Here is a 19,962-nt window from a genome sequence, read left to right as displayed (position 1 = left end):
AGCGTGAGCAGTGCAGTGCTTAGCTTGTTGCCTCTGCATGCAACGGCATGCTGCGACTGCGAGCCTGCGATCTATGCGTTTGGTTGGTCATGCATGGCTGCTCATCAGCTCTTGGCAATGGCGTGTTAGGCCCACCACTTGCCCCGGCCCATGAGATGAGAACGACCCTCCTCCTCTCTAGTTTTCAATCGGCGTATCATGCACCATGACCACATGTGCATGTGCATGACCACACAGCAGCCACTGCAGGTGGGTGCAGCCATATGATTGGCAGTTTGGCACCAACGCTAGCTGCGTGCATGCATGCACGGCTCATTTCCTCTCTTGTACAGCATCGGGCATGCATGCATGCATGCATGATTCTTCTGTGTAGACATGATTTTTTTCCTTCTCCTGAGCTTATGGCCTTGTTTAGTTTCAAAAAAAATTATAATTTTTTTCTGATTTTTTGGTCAAATCGAATCTTATGTTACATATATGAAGCATTAAATATAGATAAAAAATAACTAATCACATAATTTATCTATAATTTACGAGACAAATCTTTTTAAGCCTAATTAGTTTATGATTAGACAATATTTATCAAATACAAACCAAAATGTTATAGTGTTTATTTTGCAAAAAAAAAAAATAGAAGGCCTAGGTGCTACAGTATCTAGCATGATTCCTTTACGAATAGGCATGGACCGTTGTGTCAGTCGTCAGCTGTACCATAATGTACGTACCACTGCATGCAAAGTATGCACGTCGTAGGAGTACGTTTATTGCGTTTCAGTACTCTGCCAATGACCATCCGGCAAGCACGTTTATCGTGTTTGTGTAGCAAGCTTTAGCTAGCTCTGTTGACAGATACATGGAGGAAGATATACCTAAAGATGAAGGTAGTTACTGTACTAGTTAGTGAAAAAGGGTGCTGTACGTTGGACACAAATGTAATGCAGCTTTACACATTGGAGTGTGTCCAAACTTCCTTGGTCCGAGTGGGAAGTGGGATGCCCCACAATTATTGAGCAATTTGCAGGGACAAAAGGTACAATTACTGCATTCTTGTACCCTGATCCACCGCTCCAGTAGCACACTCCCTCGGTCCCACTACCAATTAAAGATTAAGCAGCAAAATGACATAGATGCCCCTTAAAAATACTAGAGGACACTGATATATATAGTGTGAAACAGTGTAAAATAGTGCCGTAGCGTGTCTTTCTTTAGGGCAGTTTTTTTAATGCTGTAAGGTCTTTTCTTTGTGGGAGTATGCTTCTACTCCTTCCATCCAGAGAGAATGCCATTCGAGCATTCAAACGTTGTTCTGCACAAGTGCAACTAAGGCCTGACCCCAAAAAACAAAAACCAAAAACTTTTCAAGATTCTCCGTCACATCGAATCTTGCGGTATATGCATGTAGCATTAAATTTAGAAGAAAATAAAAACTAATTACACAGTTTGCCTATAAATCACGAGACGAATCTTTTAAGCCTAATTACTCTATGATTGGACAATGTTTATCAAATAAAAACGAAAGTGCTAAAGTGTCGTTTTCCCAAAAAAATTTGAAACTAAACAAGGCCTAACCCTCTTTTTTGAAAGACAGGAGACCACCGGAATATATTTAAAAAACGCCAGAACAATAATACAGAAACATGAGCCCGTTCGCTTGCCATAAAAAGTTATGGCTGAAAGTACTGTTCGCTAATTTGTTGTGAAAAAAACATTGTTAAATAACTAGCAGATGATTCAGCAGATAAGTTCAAGCGAACAGAGCCAACAAAATTGCTCTAAGTATGGTCTCCTAAAAGAGAGTGTCATATCTGAATGATGGAAATAAGAGTAGAGTTTTAGTCTCTCGTTAATTTTGGTTCTCCCCTAATATCATACTCCCTAGATTCAAATGTGCAAAGACAATATCAATATTTATGTCTCTAAATAGGCTTACTAAGAAAATATATTTTATAATTAATCTAATAATACTTACTCAATATTATAAAAGGTTCCAAATTCACTGATGCTCTTGTTCCCATCATCCTTTTCACTCAAGAATACATTGCCATATAGGCATGATATCGGAGAAGGTTATTGTGTTTGCTAAATAGTGGGGTTTAACTTCATAAACCAAATTCTAAGACCACTCATGCAATGTTTTGTAGCATGTTGTTCTGTTCTACTAGCTCCCTATACGTCCCAAAATAGATAACACTTTAGCTATGAAAACTAAACAAATATTTTTTCACATTCGTAGCTGAAGTGTCATCTATTTCAGGACAAAGGGAGTATACTGTGTGTTTCTTTCTTTCTTGATGAACTACTCACCCACAAATTAAAGGGGACTCCTAGAAAACGAATTAGAGGGACTTCACGAAGTTACAATGAGACAACTAACCAAAAGATTCTTCACCAATTCTTCTATTACTTTATAACCCTATATACAAAGTCAAGAAATTAAGGTACCGTTTGGTTACCCTGAGATTTCAAGAAGGCAGATAAAAAAATCAGGATTCTAGGAGATTTTATCATACATGCACAGAAGTCAATAAAACACATCAGAGCCTTGTTTAGTACCGAAAAGTGAAAAGTTTTCGGTACTGTAGCACTTTCGTTTGTTTGTGACAAATATTATCTAATCATGGACGACTAACTAGGATCAAAAAATTCGTCTCGTGATTTACAGCTAAACTGTGTAATTAGTTTTTATTTTCGTCTATATTTAATGTTTCATGCATGTGCCACAAGATTCGATGTAACGGAAAATCTTGAAAACTTTTTGATTTTCAAGGTGAACTAAACAAGGCCCGGATTTTTTGTCAGGATTCTTAAAATGCATTTGTTTAGGATCCAAACGGGACCTAAAGCAATATAAAGTATTACTCCATGCATGGGTCCTAAAAAGAATACAATTATATCATGTCAAGGAGAAATTAGCAAACAAATAAAAACACACGGTAATCCTACTTTTTTGTTCTCTGACACACAAATAAATGATTGTATCTGTAAACTCTATTCTAATTTATTGCATCATACTCCCTTAGGCTACAAAAGTATGCAATTATGAAAAGTGTGCCAGTCAAATTAATTCAACTTTGACCAAGTTTATTGTAAATAGTATTAGTATTTATGCTTCTAAATAAATTTATTATAAAATACTAATCTAATAGTATTTAACTTGTGCCAAAAATGTTAATACTTATTTATATAAATTCAGTTAAAATTCAAAGTGTTTGATTATTCAAAAAACAAGAATTATATTTTTTTGCACGGAGGAAGTATATCTAAAGAACATAATTTTTCTTAGTATATCACATTTACTTAAAAAGCTAGAGTTACATTTTTTTAGAACAATACATAGATCCTAGAATTATATATTTTTTTCTAGGACTGAAAGACTACATAAGTAAAAGGCTACCGCTAGTCGCTAGATGATGAATCTGCAAGCATTAGCCTAGGCCTTGTTTAGTTCAACCTGAAAACTAAAAAGTTTTCAAAATTCCTCGTCACATCGAATCTTGTGGCACATGCATGAAACATTAAATATAGACGAAATCAAAAACTAATTACACAGTTTAGCTGTAAATCACGAAACGAATCTTTTAATCCTAGTGAGTCTATGATTGGATAATATTTATCACAAACAAACGAAAGTGTTACAGTACCGAAAACTTTTCGCTTTTCGGAACTAAACAAGTCCCTAGCCCTTACAACACCGCTACAGGAACAATACATAGAGTTAAATTAGCAAACAAGTCCCTAGGACTGAAAGACTACATAAGTAAAAGGCTACCGCTACTCGCTAGATGATGAATCTGCAAGCACTAGCCTAGCGCTTACAACACCGCTACAGGAACAGGTACTGGCGTACTGCGATTGCGATCACACCACCATCTGAGCAAAAGGCTCTTTAAAGGGGCTGTCCCTGTCGAGACCTCCCATCTGGGCTAGCATACTCTAGTTTCAAAAAAAAAACAAAAAAAATCAGTTTTCCGTTATATCAAATCTTACGGTGATATATAAAATATTAAATATAAATAAAAATAATAACTAATTATATAATTTATTTGTAATTTGCAAGACAAATTTTTTAAACCTAACTAGGTCATAATTGGATAATATTTATCAAATACAGACGAAAGTGTTATAGTATCTATTTTACAAAAGATTTTGAAACTGAATAAGACCTCACAGTACAAAGGTACAGTAGCTTGTCCATCAGTACCACTTTCTTTCTATAACCTAAAAAGACAGAAATCTTCCTCGGCATCTCCCATTCTCACGACACTCCTCATGCCCCCAATCCCACCTTGATCCTGATAGATCCATCGATCAATTGATCACCACCACAAGCCACACCTGCACACGGTCGATCTTGTTATATGCATGCGTGCATGGAGGGGAGCAGCCAGCTGTTGGAGACCTGCCTTCCTGCTAGTAGCCTCTACGCGCTCAGTCCGCATCATCCTCTTCTTGCCCCGCTGCCGAACCAGCACAAGCTTCTGCAGATGCCGTTGGTCCAGGAGCAGGCTGCTGCGAATAATCATGGCGTGATGCTCTATTCGGACCACCACCACCACGGCGGCGGCCTCCTGTACCCGCTGCTTCTTCCCGGCATCCCGTTCTGCCCCTTCTCCGCCGCCGCCGACGCCGCCACCTGCGATAAGACCACCACCACCGGCGGCTTCGCGGCGCTCGATGCCGGCGAGGTAAATGAAGCGACTCCCGTGATCCCGTCTCGTCCACCCAGCTGGTTAAATGACTTGCTGTTGCTGATCTGGGCTGTTCCTTGATCGATCCTTGTAATCGCTCGGTTTCCGCAGGCGGGCACCTCAGTGGCGAAAGCCGCCGGCGAGATCGCTAGTACCACCACCACATGCAACGGCCCAAGTTCCTGCAATTGGTACGTATGACTATGAGCTCACCGTACCATAGCCTACTTGTTGATTCTTGCACGCTTGGGAGCAATAGTGGAGTAGCGTGGTTGACAGATTGTTAGGGTTTCTAGTGCGGGGCGGAGGGGGTCGTTCGCGCTGATGAACTGATTGGGATCACATCTACTACATCTGTTGATGAGGTGAGCACGCAGGTGGAAGGGCCCGGCGGCGGCGGGGGAGAAAGGCGGACGGATGAAGGTGAGGAGGAAGATGAGGGAACCCAGGTTCTGCTTCCAGACCAGGAGCGACGTGGATGTGCTGGACGACGGCTACAAGTGGAGGAAGTACGGCCAGAAGGTTGTCAAGAACAGCCTCCATCCAAGGTACGTATAGCAGCAATATATATCATATATGACCATCCTAACCCCTAATGCCTCTTTCGGAACATGAATTTTCCACACTGCTACTTTAGGAATTGAGTGGTTTTTTTAATAAAATTCCTACTACAGATTAAGCTAAACATACCGTTTTCTACACAAACAACCCAAACTCAGTTCATGGGAGAGCCTGAAAGGTGCTCTTCTCCAGCTGATGCAGGATCTTGTTTCCTCTCGATCGATGCTAGGATTTTTTTTTTCCGGTAACATGCTTAGCACGTGTTTCATTAAGAGGAGTCCTCGATGCTAGGAAGGGTCAACACCTTAAATCTTACATGTATTATGCGTGAATTAATTTCGTACATACTCCCTCCGTCCCATACTCTCTCCGTCCCTGAAAGCTTCAATTATTAGAATCCGTGTCAGTCAAACTTGACCAACTTTATCGAAAAAAGTATCAATATGTATAACATAAAATGAGTATCTTTTGAAAATATATTCAATGATAAATCTAATAGTATTAATTTGGTATTATAAATCTTAGCTTTTTTTTCCTGTAAATTTAGTCAAAGTTTTAAAAGTTTGACTTAGAACAATTCTAGAAGTTGCACCTTTCATGTACGGAGGGAGTACTCAGCATTGTTTGGTCAGCTGTGTTATCACTTTATAAGGCTATAATTTGTCAAATTCTGAAATCAGCTAAACAGTGAAGATTGAAATCAAACCAAGAACTTAGGTTGACATCCATAATTTTTTAAAATTTATACAACATGTACATATTTTCTTTAACTTTTTAGACTGGCCATACGGAAAATTGGTTGTTTTTTTTTTTGCAAATAAAATTTGCATTCTATATGAGCAAGCAATTTTATATTCATGTCTATATGGGAAAGTGGGAACCATGCATATTTCACATTTTCAAGATGGAGAAAAGGGCGGTAATCGCAAAGATTGATGCCTAGTTTCACTTAACGTAGGAAAGATTGATGCCAATATGGGCATTATTTATGATATTGTTCAACAAGCTTATCCATGTGAAAGATCAAGGTTGCTAATAATATATATCATATGGAATAGTTTCCAAAGAGTGAGTGTCGTCCAAATTGACGTGTTCTTAGGAATAGAAATAGTGTGCTTGGCGATACTTTTATTTGTGTTTACAAGACAAAACTCTTGAGTTTTGTGACAAATATGCAACATATTATCATGAACCAGAATGAGTACCAAATTATAGCTCAGGACATCTGGGGTCTATAATAATTAAGTCACTTAATTTATGGCTAAGTTTTGGTGCATCATCAGCGATAGATGATGTCTAAAAGGCAGCTCTGCTCTGTTGATTTTATTTAAGTGTTTCTCGTTTGTTTCACCTAAAAATGTCATGTGCATCCACCAAAATGTTGGCGCAGGAGTCACACACCAAGTAACCTTTTTTCCAAAGGAGGAGAGTCACAATGGAATACTAGAAAAATGATAGGACAGATGCATTGTTGCTGGAACTCTCAAAACACCAGTTTAAAGGATCTATTAAGAGCATCTCCAACAACTTGGTAAAATTCACTTGTCAAATCTTGAGTTATAGCAAGTTGCTAATTTGTTTAGCAAAAGAAAAAAAGATGTGTCTCCAATAAGTTTCTATTCTCACTTGGTAAAAATAGAGGATGACAGATGAGACCCGCTCACTTGGTAAAAGAATATGTGTCTCCAACAAGTTGCGCTCGTGATAGCAACTTGGGATAGCAACTTGACAAATCTCGGCAGTAGAAACCTCTGGATAGCAACTTGGGAAATTTAGCAAGTTGAGATAAGGAGTTGTTGGAGGAGGATTTTTATGCTTTTAGCAAATTTGGTAGGATAGCATGTTGAAATACCAAGTTGTTGAAGATGCTTTACATTAAAAAAACGATCTATAAATATATCTTTTAATTTTCCTCCTTGCTTGGTCTAAGTTCTGATCATGCACCATCTACGGCATGTCAGCATGCACTAGTAAAACATATCATCATTCACGATCTGTAAAAATAGGACACACGCATGAACAGGAACGAGTGCATATGCATGCGCTGGGACAAATGCCAAATGGTGCACACATATTCACAGCGCAATTTCTTCAGGCACTCAATGTGCCGTGGAAAGGCAAGCCGGCCTGTCCATGGTTGTTGGCCCGTAGTCTCTCTTTGAATTTTGTTCAGGCTACATGTTTTCACTTGTAAGTGTTTCCTTTAGGTAGAGGGTATAGAGGCTGAATCTATGCCTGTTCATATGTTTTCATCTCATGAGAATGCTTTTGAAAAGTGCCAGAATACAGTCACGCCCATGCACGTACACTACCAGCCAATTAAAATTCACAGAAAATACAAATAGTAGCCTAGTGTACAATCAAAACTCCACACATTCAACCTACCTTGTAAAATTATCGTTCTGAAAGAATTCTTTTTTCCTGAGTTCTCATGCATAATTGAAAGAAAGGTTTTTAAAATCATGATTCTTGGTAAGATTTAATTCAATTTTGGTAAACTTAGGTGGATTATTGGCATTGTTCCAATCCACCTAGCCTTCAATAATATTTATCAAAACCCAATCACTTCAAAGGTCATCTGTATCAATATTATGTATCGTAAGTCTAATGATCTTATGAAATTTGGGATACATGGTGGGAATGGTATCATTTCGGCTTGGTAGGATTGTAGTATTGTAAGATATAAGATTCTAAGATCACAGGATCCTGACAACCTTGATTGAAACCACATATTTGGCTCCCAAAAGTTGATAACTTGTGACTATTTCCGTCAGATACCCAGCATGGTGAAATATTCATCAAGCATTTTTTTTGTGGTTATACTCCCATCCCAAAAGAATGCAATTCTAGGTTTGGGATGAGTCAAACTTATTAAGTTTGACCAATTTTATAGAAAATTGTTCCAACATTTATGTATTCAAGTAGGTTTACTATTTTATAATCAATCTAGTGATATTTGGTATCATAAATGTTAGTATTTTTTATAGTCTTGGTTAAATTTGAAATTAGAACTTCTTGGGAAGTGAGAATTGTATAATTTTTTTGGGGACGGAGTAAGTACTACGAAATTAGTCTATCATAGTATCATCACACTGAAAAATCTATCAGTAAACCATTATATTTCCACCAGAAGCATGCACTAGATTAATTTGAACAGAAAAAGAACCTGGATATATTCAGTTTGACAGTGCTTACTAATGCTTGGATCGATATTCAGAGGCCAGTTAAGGAGCTCTTCCTCTAACTTGGTGCAGCTAGATTCATATACAAGCACGGATTGCTCTACATGTTGATATTATATTTATGAGTTCAAAGCTTTTTAAACTTCACAATTTGTGGTTTCAGTTCGCTGGTCAGCGCCTTCTCTAAATTATCACTATGCATGCGTACATCCAGGAGCTACTACCGGTGCACCCACAGCAACTGCCGCGTGAAGAAGCGAGTGGAGAGGCTGTCGGAGGACTGCCGCATGGTGATCACCACCTACGAGGGCCGCCACACGCACTCCCCCTGCAGCGACGACGCCGACGCCGCCGCCGGCGACCACACTGGCAGCTGCGCTTTCACGTCGCTCTAGAGATCGATCGACGCGGGCGTGCAAAGCTTAATCTAGCTAGCTGCCGCCCATATTATATTGATTTATACATGCAGTGCATGGATCGATCGATCGAGCTGTTTGCCCTGGGGAAAGCCTGATAATGCAAAGCTCTGTGCATCAGAACACGAAGCTATTAGCAGCAGTAGTGCTGTATGTAGAGACGATGGATCGATGCGCCAATATATCCATGCATGCATGCAGGTTTGTAGAAATTAAGTAACCAATCGATGGATCAGCAGTAGCTGCAAGGTCCATCCTATTCTCTACTGGAGACTTTTGTTACATGCATGATGCGTCAGAACATACATCTGATGCTGTTGGAACGGGGTACGCGTGCCTGCTTAAAGCCTTTAGACATGGCTGCCATGCATGTAAGGCACAGAAAGCGAGGCCGGGCGGCCGGGCCACCTTGGTGGCTCGCTGCTGTGGCCTGTAGGCAGTACACACATTGGTAATCACATGGGGTAATTGTGCGAAGAAGGCAGCTCGTTGCTCATCATGCGTGCAGCTGCTAATGATTGCGGAACTGCACCCCAGCAGTTGCTGCGAGCAGGCTGCAAGTAAACGAACATGAGCTCTCAGACAAACTTCCATTCACATGCTCATGCTCTACTGATGCTCGTGTATGTCTGACTGAAGAATGCATCGGGAAGGTAGAACTTGGACACTCCTATTCGCGGGTCGGGAACGCAGCAGCTTGTACATAAATACTAGCACAAAAAGATGATAGATCCCTTGTCTGAAATTGTTACCACAAGAAGAAATATGAGTTTCAACACGAATATATCGTTGTGATAGAAATAGAAAATGTTACGAAATTAAGTTGTTGACAAGGATGGGTACCTTTATGATGAACATGATTTTTTTTTGTCACAGAAAATACAACAGCATGAATGGGTACCTTACGGTGGACACGAACTTCTGTCACAAAAAAATACAATAGAGCCCATGACGATTATATAGATTGGTGATGATAAAAAACTATTCATTCGGAATTGTTCTTATTATTAATTAATTTACTATACACCTATATGACCAATGCACATATGTCACAGATTAACTGGTAGTGTTCTGAGACCACCTAAAGAGATATTTCACAAACTCGATTTTTTTTTGAGCTGGTCTATGGTGGAGTGGTTGTGGAGCAGTTCCAAGTTTTTTTTTTGGCAACTGTCGAAATAAATAAATAAGTTATAGATACGTTGGGCCAACACTTACTGGCCCAATTTTCCTGGCCTCCAAGTTGGCCCATCTCGTATGACCCCGCTACACACTCTTAGCCCGGCAGCCCGCCTGTGCCGGTGGCGGGGACACGGCAGCCGGGTAGGACCGCAGGGGGCGCATTGCGCACAGCAGCCAGCAGTAGCGAGGCGGCCCGCAACAACCAGCATGCAAGGAGGGCCGTTTGCTATTGCCTATCCTAACTGGGCTGTTTGCTTACATTGGGCCAGGCCTAACAACAAGAGCCCAATAAGGGCTGCCACTAACTCCACGCACGCAACGGCGAGGTCGACGCCGAGTCGCCGACGGTCGCTCACTGCGTCTCTGCCGGAGTGCCGGATCCTCCGCCCGCCGCTCCTCCGTCGACCCTCCGCTTCCGCCCATGCCCCGACCCAAGCCTGGAAGCGGCGGCGGCGGCGGCGGCTGGCTCTCAGGGTGGGGGTGGGACCTCATGCTCGGATCGATTGCCGCGTTCTACGCCGTCATGGCGCCCTACACCAAGGTGGAGGAGAGCTTCAACGTGCAGGTTCCAGCCTCTAATCCCCCTCCTTGTAGTTTTGCTACAGTATCGTTGGTCCATTGTTAGAGTTCTGGATTGGTCGCATGCTCGATTTCTCATCCTCCGGCAGCCGCCTGGCGTGCCCGTACTTGGTACTTAACGCAACGCAAACCGCCTGCCGTGCCTCGCGGGCTCATCCACTCCCACTCTGACTTGTGGGCTTATTAACCCTTGTACCTAATTATGGGATGCTGCTATTCCCTGCGAGCAGTACAGAGCCCAATTTCTGTGCAGTGGCTGATGGTTTGTGCAAGTAGTCGTGTTTGCTCACTCTTAACTAGGTATCTCAATTGCTAAAGGATGAATAATTGCTACTTTCGAAGACCTTACTAGTCAATGCTTTTGTTAGTATGTGTTGCTTGTTGGTGGGATGGGGCATGTGGGAGTTAGCACCTACGCATCCATGTGATGTGGATTAATTTACTGCTCAACATGGTTGCGTATGAGACTTCTTTTGCAGCAATTATTGCAAATGAACTTAGTGGCTTTAAGGGAGTTTCCTGACGTAAAATGCACACATTTTTTTAAATGCATTTGAATATATTTAGTTGGTACAAGTTGTTTTATATTTGTTGGTATGCAATCATGCGTGCTCATTCATGACCATTTTAAAACTATCCACATATGTTGTGCAAATTTCTAGTGTTTCACATTATCGAATGCTAGTTTGTGTTTCTTTTGCACAACTACAAGTCCTGAACTGTAAAAAAAATAAAAATGGCAGGAGTCCTGTCTTAGAAGACTTAAGTCGCATAACTTATTTCTTTCCAAGGACTCAGCTGCACTGCACCCGATATTGTTGGATTTATTACTGTTGATGAATTCATGTATCTTTGCCATGGCAACAGTCATGCAGATGCATCCTTTCAGCATCTGCCTATTCATAACTTGTAGAGATCTTATTTTCATATGCCGAACAGAATAAGTTTCATGTCATACCTCAATTATTTAGTAAAACAAGCAGTACTGTAGTTCTTTTATGCGATACTGTGCTTCAATGCTCTTTGCGTGAAAACAATAGGTTTATTTTTCTGGGAAAGCATATTGTTTATTGGCACTTGTTATGCCCGTGAAATCTGTGCTCCTCTCTGTTGTTCATTGTATAATGAGGAATAGCTCTCCATTGCCGAGAATGAAGTTTAGCTATACCTATACATAGTTTTACATTGTTACCCTTCATCTTATAGAATAGTTTTACCTTCTCTGTCTTGAGAATAAACTTTTACTGTCATGCATTTCTGGTGCTTGAGCTAATCATATAATTTATTTTTTTGGTAGGCCATGCATGATATTCTTTATCACACTTATCACATCGAGAAGGTAAATTACTGACTAGAATGCTAGCAACTCTCCAAATTTGCTCAAGTATAATATCCTGGTATTTATTGATTGATTTTTAATATGTTTTTTTTGTGGTTTTATGCAGTATGATCATTTAGAATTTCCTGGAGTTGTTCCTCGAACATTTATAGGTGAAATTCATGATGGCATGAAACCCACCCTTAATTTGTGCAGCATGAAAGAGTATTTTCTCAATGATCAATTTTTGTACTAATGATTCTTACAGCCTACCATCTATACTTTTAGCTCCAAGCCAAAAAGATGTTTTTTTTATGGCAGACCTTGTAGTCTTGATGTGAAATTATAACATTAACATGATATACCATCTGCTTTTTTTCAGGAGCATTTGTTATATCTATTCTCTCATCACCGGCAGTCTTTGTATTGCGTTTACTTCATGTTCCAAAGTTCTATAGTCTTCTTACAGGTGATCATTAAAACTCTGTACATAATCGTCCTTGGATGTTTATGCTATCTGATGTTTAGTTTCTCATCGATGCAGTTTTGGAAGACTGATGTTTTTCTGTTACCTTTTGTAGTTCGATTAACATTGAGTTGTGTCACTTTGATGAGTTTGAGACTTCTCAGACTTCAGGTTTTCTTTTCTTTCATCTCTTGCTATATCTGACACCTAATACGTCAGTGTGTTACTGTTTTCTGTTGGTATTGCTATTCTGAAAACATAGTGATTTACCGAAAATGAGTGACACAAATAAATGAAAACAGCTTGCAGAAAGATGATCGAGAATTAAATATACTAAAGAAGTCTTTCTTGTGAAATTTAAATATAGTATTATGCGAACTTTTGGTACAATGAACCAAATTTAATTAAGACTGGTGTAGTTGTTCATTACAGACGTGTGGTTCACTTGTCTGGATTCTAGAGCATCGCACGCCTTTTCCCCCTTGGAAGTAGGAGCAGATATAATTTTGGCATGCATTGTATTGATTGATGGCTGTGTTCACTGTGACAACTTTTTATTTAAGAGCTTACTTGTATATTGGATTTCTGGTACTTTTATAATTGGGTATTATACTTTGGTTGACTGTCTTCTAACAACCAGGTAAAAAAGAAGTTTGGCCATCAAGCAGAAGCATTCTTTGTCATACTAACTGCTATCCAGTTTCACTTGCTGTTCTACTCAAGCCGTCCGCTTCCAAATATCTTTGCCTTAGCTTTGGGTAAGCACAGATCACACTGTATAATAAAGCTGAAAGCTGTTTCAGTCATGTTTTTGTCAATAATAAAAATGTAGGAGTTTGTGGAGAAAAAAATGTGACTCTTCTATGATATATGTCGTACAGTCAACTTGGCATACTCTTTCTGGTTCAAGGGAAGCTACCTATGTACATTACAGGCTCTGGTATGTCTTATGCCTTTTTCTGATGCCTTACCTACCGAGGGAAGCTCGGGTTCTCACCAAATTGAGATATAATCATTAGTTCCAGCACCAAGATATAATTCTTCATTTCAGCACCAAGAATCTGGGTCAACGAAGGATTAAAGATTTCATGCAATTAAAATCATACCGAACTATGTGTATTGTGTAATTTCCATTTTCTTGCAGATTGTTGCAGCAGTTGTTTTTAGATGTGATATGATTCTGCTTCTTGGCCCAATAGGGCTTGCACTTATGCTCGTGAGTCTCTGACCTACGCAATGTCCAAACCTATTTTATTTCATTACTTGCATAGTTCTGCTTGTTTCTACAGTTTTACTTATATTTTCAATATTGTATTCCTATATCTAGGAAGTGGTACTGTCGTTCAGAAATATTTTATATTTTCAATATTGTTTCTACAGTTCTACAGTTTCTATATGAATGTGTTGTTTAGATTGCTTGAATGAAGTTCCAAGAAGCTTTGCTCATACTGCTCCAAATTCAGCTGAGTTCTCAGATGTTCAGCACATCACAAGTTATGTTCATGTAGTGAGCTAGGGCAATGTCTTATAGCCACATACCATGCCTGCAATAATCTTGAAGTTGAAATTGTAGGGTCGCTATGGTGTTTAAGAATCATCTGTACACGATGTTTTATTTGATGGTTTCTATATGCATTCTGTACAGTTGGTGCTGAGTTACTCTAATATATGAATTTCACTATGTTATGAGCTATGACAGAGCAGATCTGTGTCTCTGTTGGAAGCAGTAAAATATTGCATAAGCACTGCCCTTATATGCATTGGTATGTTTCTTTGTGTGTTCCCTTGTGTATTCTGTGATGGAATTGTCACACAAACCTGTAATTTTTTTTTGGTGCGCTATGTTTTCTTTTCACAGGATTTACCATGCTAGTTGACTCTATAATGTGGCGGCGAATCCTGTGGCCAGAATTTCAAGTTCTCTGGTTTAATTCAGTTCTGAATCGGAGTTCAGAATGGGGTGTATCCTTTATACTTTTGTGAAACTACATTTATAATATTTCTTTCCTCCCCCAGATATTAGTTTGCTATCATCTTCCTTTATGTTGCTTGTCTGTGCGCGCTGCATGTTCCGTTCAATTTATGTATTTACCAAAATAACAAAACATGATACACTGGTGCTGATGTGAATCACCTACCTCTGTTGTCCTTGACTTAACCTTAAGACCCATTCAGTTCACTGGTACTTTACCTCGGCGCTTCCACGTTCCATGATTGTGGCATACCCTCTTTGCATGGTAAGACAGATCTTGTCTGATTAGAACTATCATATAATCTGTTTGAATTTGAATTGACCTACAACATAGTGTTTTCAACATATTTGCACGTCATGACTATGTACTCTTCTTTTGCTTGGAAGGTATGGCGACATATGATTATAGAAACCTAAAGGATGATGATAATAAAAGCCATGTTTTCCATTTCCAAATTCGCTTTGAGATATAAATTGTAAGGGATTAATGCTATAAGGATTACCCAAGGAATTACCTTTAACCGTGTTAGTAGGGACCGTGTTTTCAAAAGCACTTATTTCTAAATTTCTATGCACTAGCTAGTTGAGATTTGATGTGTTGAAGGCATTAGATTTACTGGTTGACTTGGTGGTAAATCCTTACTGGAGAAGTATCTGACAAAGCCTTTCCATTCAATTTCAGGTTGGTGCTCTTCTTGATAGAAGGATAGTACCATACATGCTTCCGGTCTTCTTATTTGTTGTGCTCTATTCAAAACTTCCACATAAGGTTATTCTACATCTCTGGATAGTAGTCTGATTCTTATATCTGAAATCCTAGCCAAAATTGCACATAATGACTGTTATCTTTTATGTTTTAGGAACTTCGTTTCATAATTGCCTCAATTCCCATGTTTAATGTGTCTGCTTCACTAGCAGCTAGCAGACTGTGAGCAACTATCTTATCTACTGCGTACCAATTGAACCATGATAAATTCAAGCTGGGATTGTTAGCACCATTTTTCCTTTGCCTCATTTCTTTATGAAAATCCATGTTTTTCAAATGCCATTTCCTTTCCTCTTTTATTTGGTTTGATTTAAGTAGTCAATATTGGTTTTTCTTCATTATTTCCAGATATAATAACCGAAAGAAAGCTGGGTGGAATTTGCTTTATATTCTCACGCTTGGTGCCTTTCTTGTCAGGTAGAATATTCTGCCATGATGATTGTAACGTTTAACTATTTTTGGAATATCATAATATATTCAGAATCGATAACTTATATGATTCCTGTAGTCTAGGATACTCTACTGTGACTTTCATCGCATCCTACAACAATTATCCTGGTGGCTATGCTTTAAAGGCTCTACATGAAGCAGGTGAGAGCTATATGACTACTGTGGAATACATGAAACTGCAAACACTTGTGTTCTATAGTCAAACTACAAGTTTAGGCGTAGGCGCGTCTATTTATTAAACAATAACTTAAGTTTGAATAAACTACAAGCATTTAATGACAAGTTGAGCACCTGTCTACTCTTAGTGGCATTTGCTATGATCAGGTATGTGGACAATAAGTGTTTCTTTGTTGGCAGATACCAGTAGCCATTGATCTTTGCATTCCTCTGTTAGCAGATTCTTCAGTGAAGGAAAAGATGGTACATATTGATGCCTTCACTGCGATGAGTGGGGTTTCTCGTTTCTGTGAAAATGAATATCCTTGGAGGTATGTTCCTAGATGACAATTAATTCATATCTATGTTATTTTATTTTTTCTGTTGGTTGATATCAAGAGAAAGCTTCTTCCATTATTATCAATTAATATCACCAGTCCATTAGTTTTTTCTTTCTGGATTGTTGATTTTGGACTATCAGGTTAAACTTAGGTCATATTAGTTTACAAGTACTCTTTTGTTATAGGATGCAATTATTGTAATACTGAATCAGGCACGTCCCTTTCTTTGCAAACTACACTTTCACTATATTTGGCAAATTATACCTAGTCTCCTACATGACATGTCTGCCTTATATGCTTCCCAACTTTTGTTGTGGCATACTAATTTCATATTTGGAAGCAACGGAATTCAGAAATGGAGCTCGGTTTCTGTCCCACCAGGACGATGCACCCTCTGGATATCCTAGATGTCCAAAACAGTACAAGTAGACAAAGAGAAATGGAGCTGTAATTCTGTGTTTGTCCCAATCCCCACCCTTGCCTCCTCTGTTTCGACCCCGCATGCAAAGCCGCCTTCCTCCCTCTTGATGAATCCTGTTCTCCCGCCTCCTCCACTGCCCCTCCTGGATCCGGCAGCATCAGCATCGCCAGAGGTGCCACCCTCCACCACGGCCAACGCCAACCACTGGGAGCATGACTTCCCCGCTTCCATCCCTGTCCAGCCGCAGCCCACCACCACAATGGCGGGTGGCACCCCAGTCGCCTCACCATTCCACCCGCCACCACTGCTGGGCCAGCGACCTCCCCTGCCATCCCTATACAGCAGGAAGCTATCAAGATCCCCCAATTCCAAACCCAATCCCCCCGAAACCCTAACAGACCGGAGTTAATGGAGATCGCTGGACATGGAGAAAGCCTAGCATCCTGGAGAAGAAAGTACTCGTCTGGTGAAGGAGGTACACACATTCGTACCCCAAAAAGAATCTGTGAATGGGTGAATAGCCCCATCAAATTTCTCTCCAAAATGATACATGGTAATGGCCTGGATGGCTGGATGTCCAGGGTGTGCTTCATCCTGGGCGCCATATAGTTTTCCTTCAGAAATGCTTACTATCGAACTGGTCTTCTATTCATCAATGTTGAATGGGTGACTTGATGCGTCTGTCTTTGTTGCTTATTACTGTGCATTCTTTTGATCTTCAATTTTTATACCACCGTTTCTGAGCTCTCAACACTTTACCTCTAAATTTTCTCACGACTTTGTTTTGCATATGTTTTGTTGTCTGGCAGATACTCTAAGGAGGAAGACATTCCCATCGAAGAATTTGAGAAAAGGAATTTCACCTATCTACTGAAGTGAGTTTTATTGGTTTGTGTAAATGGACCATGCAATCATTTTGGATACCTAACAAGTGTTTTAATGCTTGGAGCATCTTTTTGTTCATTTGGTAATATTTGATGGATTTGACATCATGATGCTTTAGTGCTCTATCTCTTATCCCGGACATATGAAACAGTGAACACCGCTCCATTGGTGGCTACCAGTGCTTGTTTGCTGTGGATGGATTCTCCAGAGTAAAATTTAAGCCCCAAATTCCCCCGCTTTCTCTGGTATGGTAACTAACTAGCTCATCAAACAAAGTATGCAAATTTGGGATCCTTCAATAACTGTTGTGCCACCAGTATACTCCTTATTCTGTCAAGAATTTACCTTCTCTTTGTTTGCACATTTGCTGCAGGTGAAAGAACCCAAGGTGTTCGCACATGGGAATATGAGAGACCCTGACATTCTTTCACTGAATTGGCCCGGTTGTCCTTGAGGACAGTGAGACACACCCAGATTCCTGTCGCAGGACCACTAACTGCCAACAGTGAAGATGTGTTCTGTCAGTCTGTTTGATACATATATGATATATACTAGTAAATCTCTGTGTCTTTCCATGAAGCTACCTGCAAATCTAGATGGACCTCCTCCCCCAGATCCCAACTCCGAAACCAAACCACAGCTCTAAGGGACTACCATTTTGAGGTGAAAAATTTGTGTAACATTTTAGAGCCGGAGCAAAGTACACACTCTTTTCCTGAAATGAGAATGGGGGGAATCATAGCAGAGTCTTGTATAACAACTTGCTCAATTTATTTTTCCCTTTTTAGACAGCTTTCAGAGTTTCTTTTATAACAAGAGCCTTTCAGACTTTATTGTCAGCAGGAGGAATACAATCGTGCTGGATGCATACTTGCTTGCTCCATTCCTTTCAAGATATGTGTTTTCTATCTGCTGCGGCCCCTGCTTTGCGACTCGTATTCGGGTGGCAGGCTGGTCGCATATGCTGCATAGAGCCCGGGCGCTCGCTCGCGGTCGACGGCGACACGAAGCATGATCAGGTGGGTGGCCGATTACAGAGAAGGCTAGCCCCGAGTCCTGTCCTGCCAGTGACGACATGGCCCATCGCGTCTTTGAACCGCTAGCTGCCTAGCGAGCCACTCGAGTCGCCAGCGGAACGATCGATCGATCCGTGGTCCGTGGACGGCAGCAGCAGCAGCAGCAGCCGTGTCGTCAGAATGGAGCCATGGAGGTCGTCGTCTACACTAGAGGTTAGGACAGGGAGAGACGTTACTGCAGAGCTCATGGGACAGCCGAAAAGCAAAGCAGCGGCATTAACAGTAGCGCAGTGGCAGGGTCAAGGATGGGGACCCGGCCGGGGGCCTACCGGCTAACTACTGCCGCCACTCGCGTCTGGCCCCATACGGTGGTCTTGGTGCCTGTCCTCCATCATTCATTTGGTCGGTGGCTACTACCGGCTTCATCACATCCAGCCGCTCGCTCGATCGATCCAGTTCGATGCCGCTGCCTTTGATTACTACTTGTGGGTAGGCGAGACTGGTCTTACCGATTTATTACGAGAGAAAAATATTGTTGACTAATAGAAAAAGTACACTTTATAAAATAAACGAATGTAGCATCGTTTTCTGGCCGCCTACATAATTCGGAGCGCGCGTCGTCCAAGTGCTGCGTATGTGCTGCGACGGTAGGGAGAACCGAACCGAACCTGTGCTGTGCCTTTTTTTTTTTTTTGTGGTGACCGGTCACCCGGTGTCGTTTTGAGTTTTGATTGACATCAACCGCACACACACACGCACGCACGGCACGCTCCAGTCCAGTCCAGTGACACGCAATGCGCACACGATAAAGCGATTCGGCTCCCTCAGCTTTACACGGTGATTTCTGTTGGATACTTGGATCTAGCGCGTGACGTGGAGGCGACGACGCCGGCGCAACTGGACGCACGCACGCCATCAATGTGGTGGGGCTCGACTCGGGTTGGTTCGCCAGATCGGCAGATCCAGACGGAGCCGGCCGCGCGCGCCGCGAGAGGCGAGGCAAGGCAAGGCAACACAAAAGGAGAGGGGGCCGGGGCGCGCGCGTCACATGGCCGCGACGCGACGCGACGAGCGCACGCACGCACGGAGACTCCGCACCGCGAAAGCCGAAAGGGACCGAGGGAGGGAGGGAGGGAGGGAGGGAGCCAAGTAGCCTGCCAACCGGACCCATCACGACCCCCCAGCAGCAAATCCAGATGTGTGTGTGTGCCCTGCTAATCTAATTCTCCCGCTACTACATGTGGATGGATATCATGTATTTCTATCTAATAATAATTCTATCTAAATCAGCACCACCATGTCGCGGCGGGGCCCACACGCGAGCCACACGTTCCTAGCGAGCAAGATTTCTTCTCTCCCTTTTTTTCCCCCTTTCCTTTTATTTTTTTTTAAAAAAATATATATAAAAGACAAAAACATTCTCTGTTTCCCAGTTGCTGCCAGTAGCCATGGTTGAACCTTCCGGCCTTCCGGGGCATTTTTTTTTCCCCTGGGGTTATCATTATCCGGCTGACAGGGCTCCTACTACCGGTTGTCTGCTAATTTGTCCGAGACACATGCAGG

At 41.2% G+C, this 19,962-nt stretch overlaps 2 protein-coding genes across 3 annotated transcripts; both read left to right on the top strand.

The window, feature by feature from the left end:
• LOC8055943 (probable WRKY transcription factor 57) lies at positions 4,096 to 9,113 on the top strand. 2 transcript variants are annotated; one of them, XM_021462739.1, is made up of 4 exons: positions 4,096 to 4,685; positions 4,800 to 4,879; positions 5,066 to 5,236; positions 8,595 to 9,113. In XM_021462739.1, exons 1-4 carry the CDS (start codon positions 4,359 to 4,361, stop codon positions 8,824 to 8,826), a joined length of 810 nt encoding a protein of 269 aa, XP_021318414.1. In that variant the 5' UTR covers positions 4,096 to 4,358; the 3' UTR covers positions 8,827 to 9,113. The 2 variants fall into 2 exon arrangements, with proteins under 2 accessions (XP_021318414.1, XP_002448267.2); XM_002448222.2 differs by having other exon boundaries at positions 4,098 to 4,685; positions 8,646 to 9,113.
• On the top strand, positions 10,344 to 18,251 carry LOC8055942 (dol-P-Man:Man(7)GlcNAc(2)-PP-Dol alpha-1,6-mannosyltransferase). The gene is made up of 19 exons (XM_002448221.2): positions 10,344 to 10,594; positions 11,906 to 11,947; positions 12,054 to 12,099; positions 12,309 to 12,395; positions 12,508 to 12,563; positions 13,033 to 13,150; positions 13,274 to 13,332; positions 13,537 to 13,608; positions 14,092 to 14,155; positions 14,251 to 14,354; positions 14,558 to 14,629; positions 15,047 to 15,133; positions 15,225 to 15,292; positions 15,479 to 15,547; positions 15,639 to 15,721; positions 15,978 to 16,068; positions 17,308 to 17,373; positions 17,535 to 17,628; positions 17,757 to 18,251. The coding sequence occupies exons 1-19, from the start codon at positions 10,451 to 10,453 to the stop codon at positions 17,835 to 17,837; spliced, it is 1,503 nt and encodes a 500-aa protein (XP_002448266.1). The 5' UTR covers positions 10,344 to 10,450; the 3' UTR covers positions 17,838 to 18,251.

This window comes from Sorghum bicolor, chromosome 6 (assembly GCF_000003195.3).
Source record: "Sorghum bicolor cultivar BTx623 chromosome 6, Sorghum_bicolor_NCBIv3, whole genome shotgun sequence".
NCBI classification, from domain to species: Eukaryota; Viridiplantae; Streptophyta; class Magnoliopsida; order Poales; family Poaceae; genus Sorghum; species Sorghum bicolor.
The sequence above is the reverse complement of the archived record's forward strand: the minus strand, read 5'-3'. Positions and strand labels throughout refer to the sequence as shown.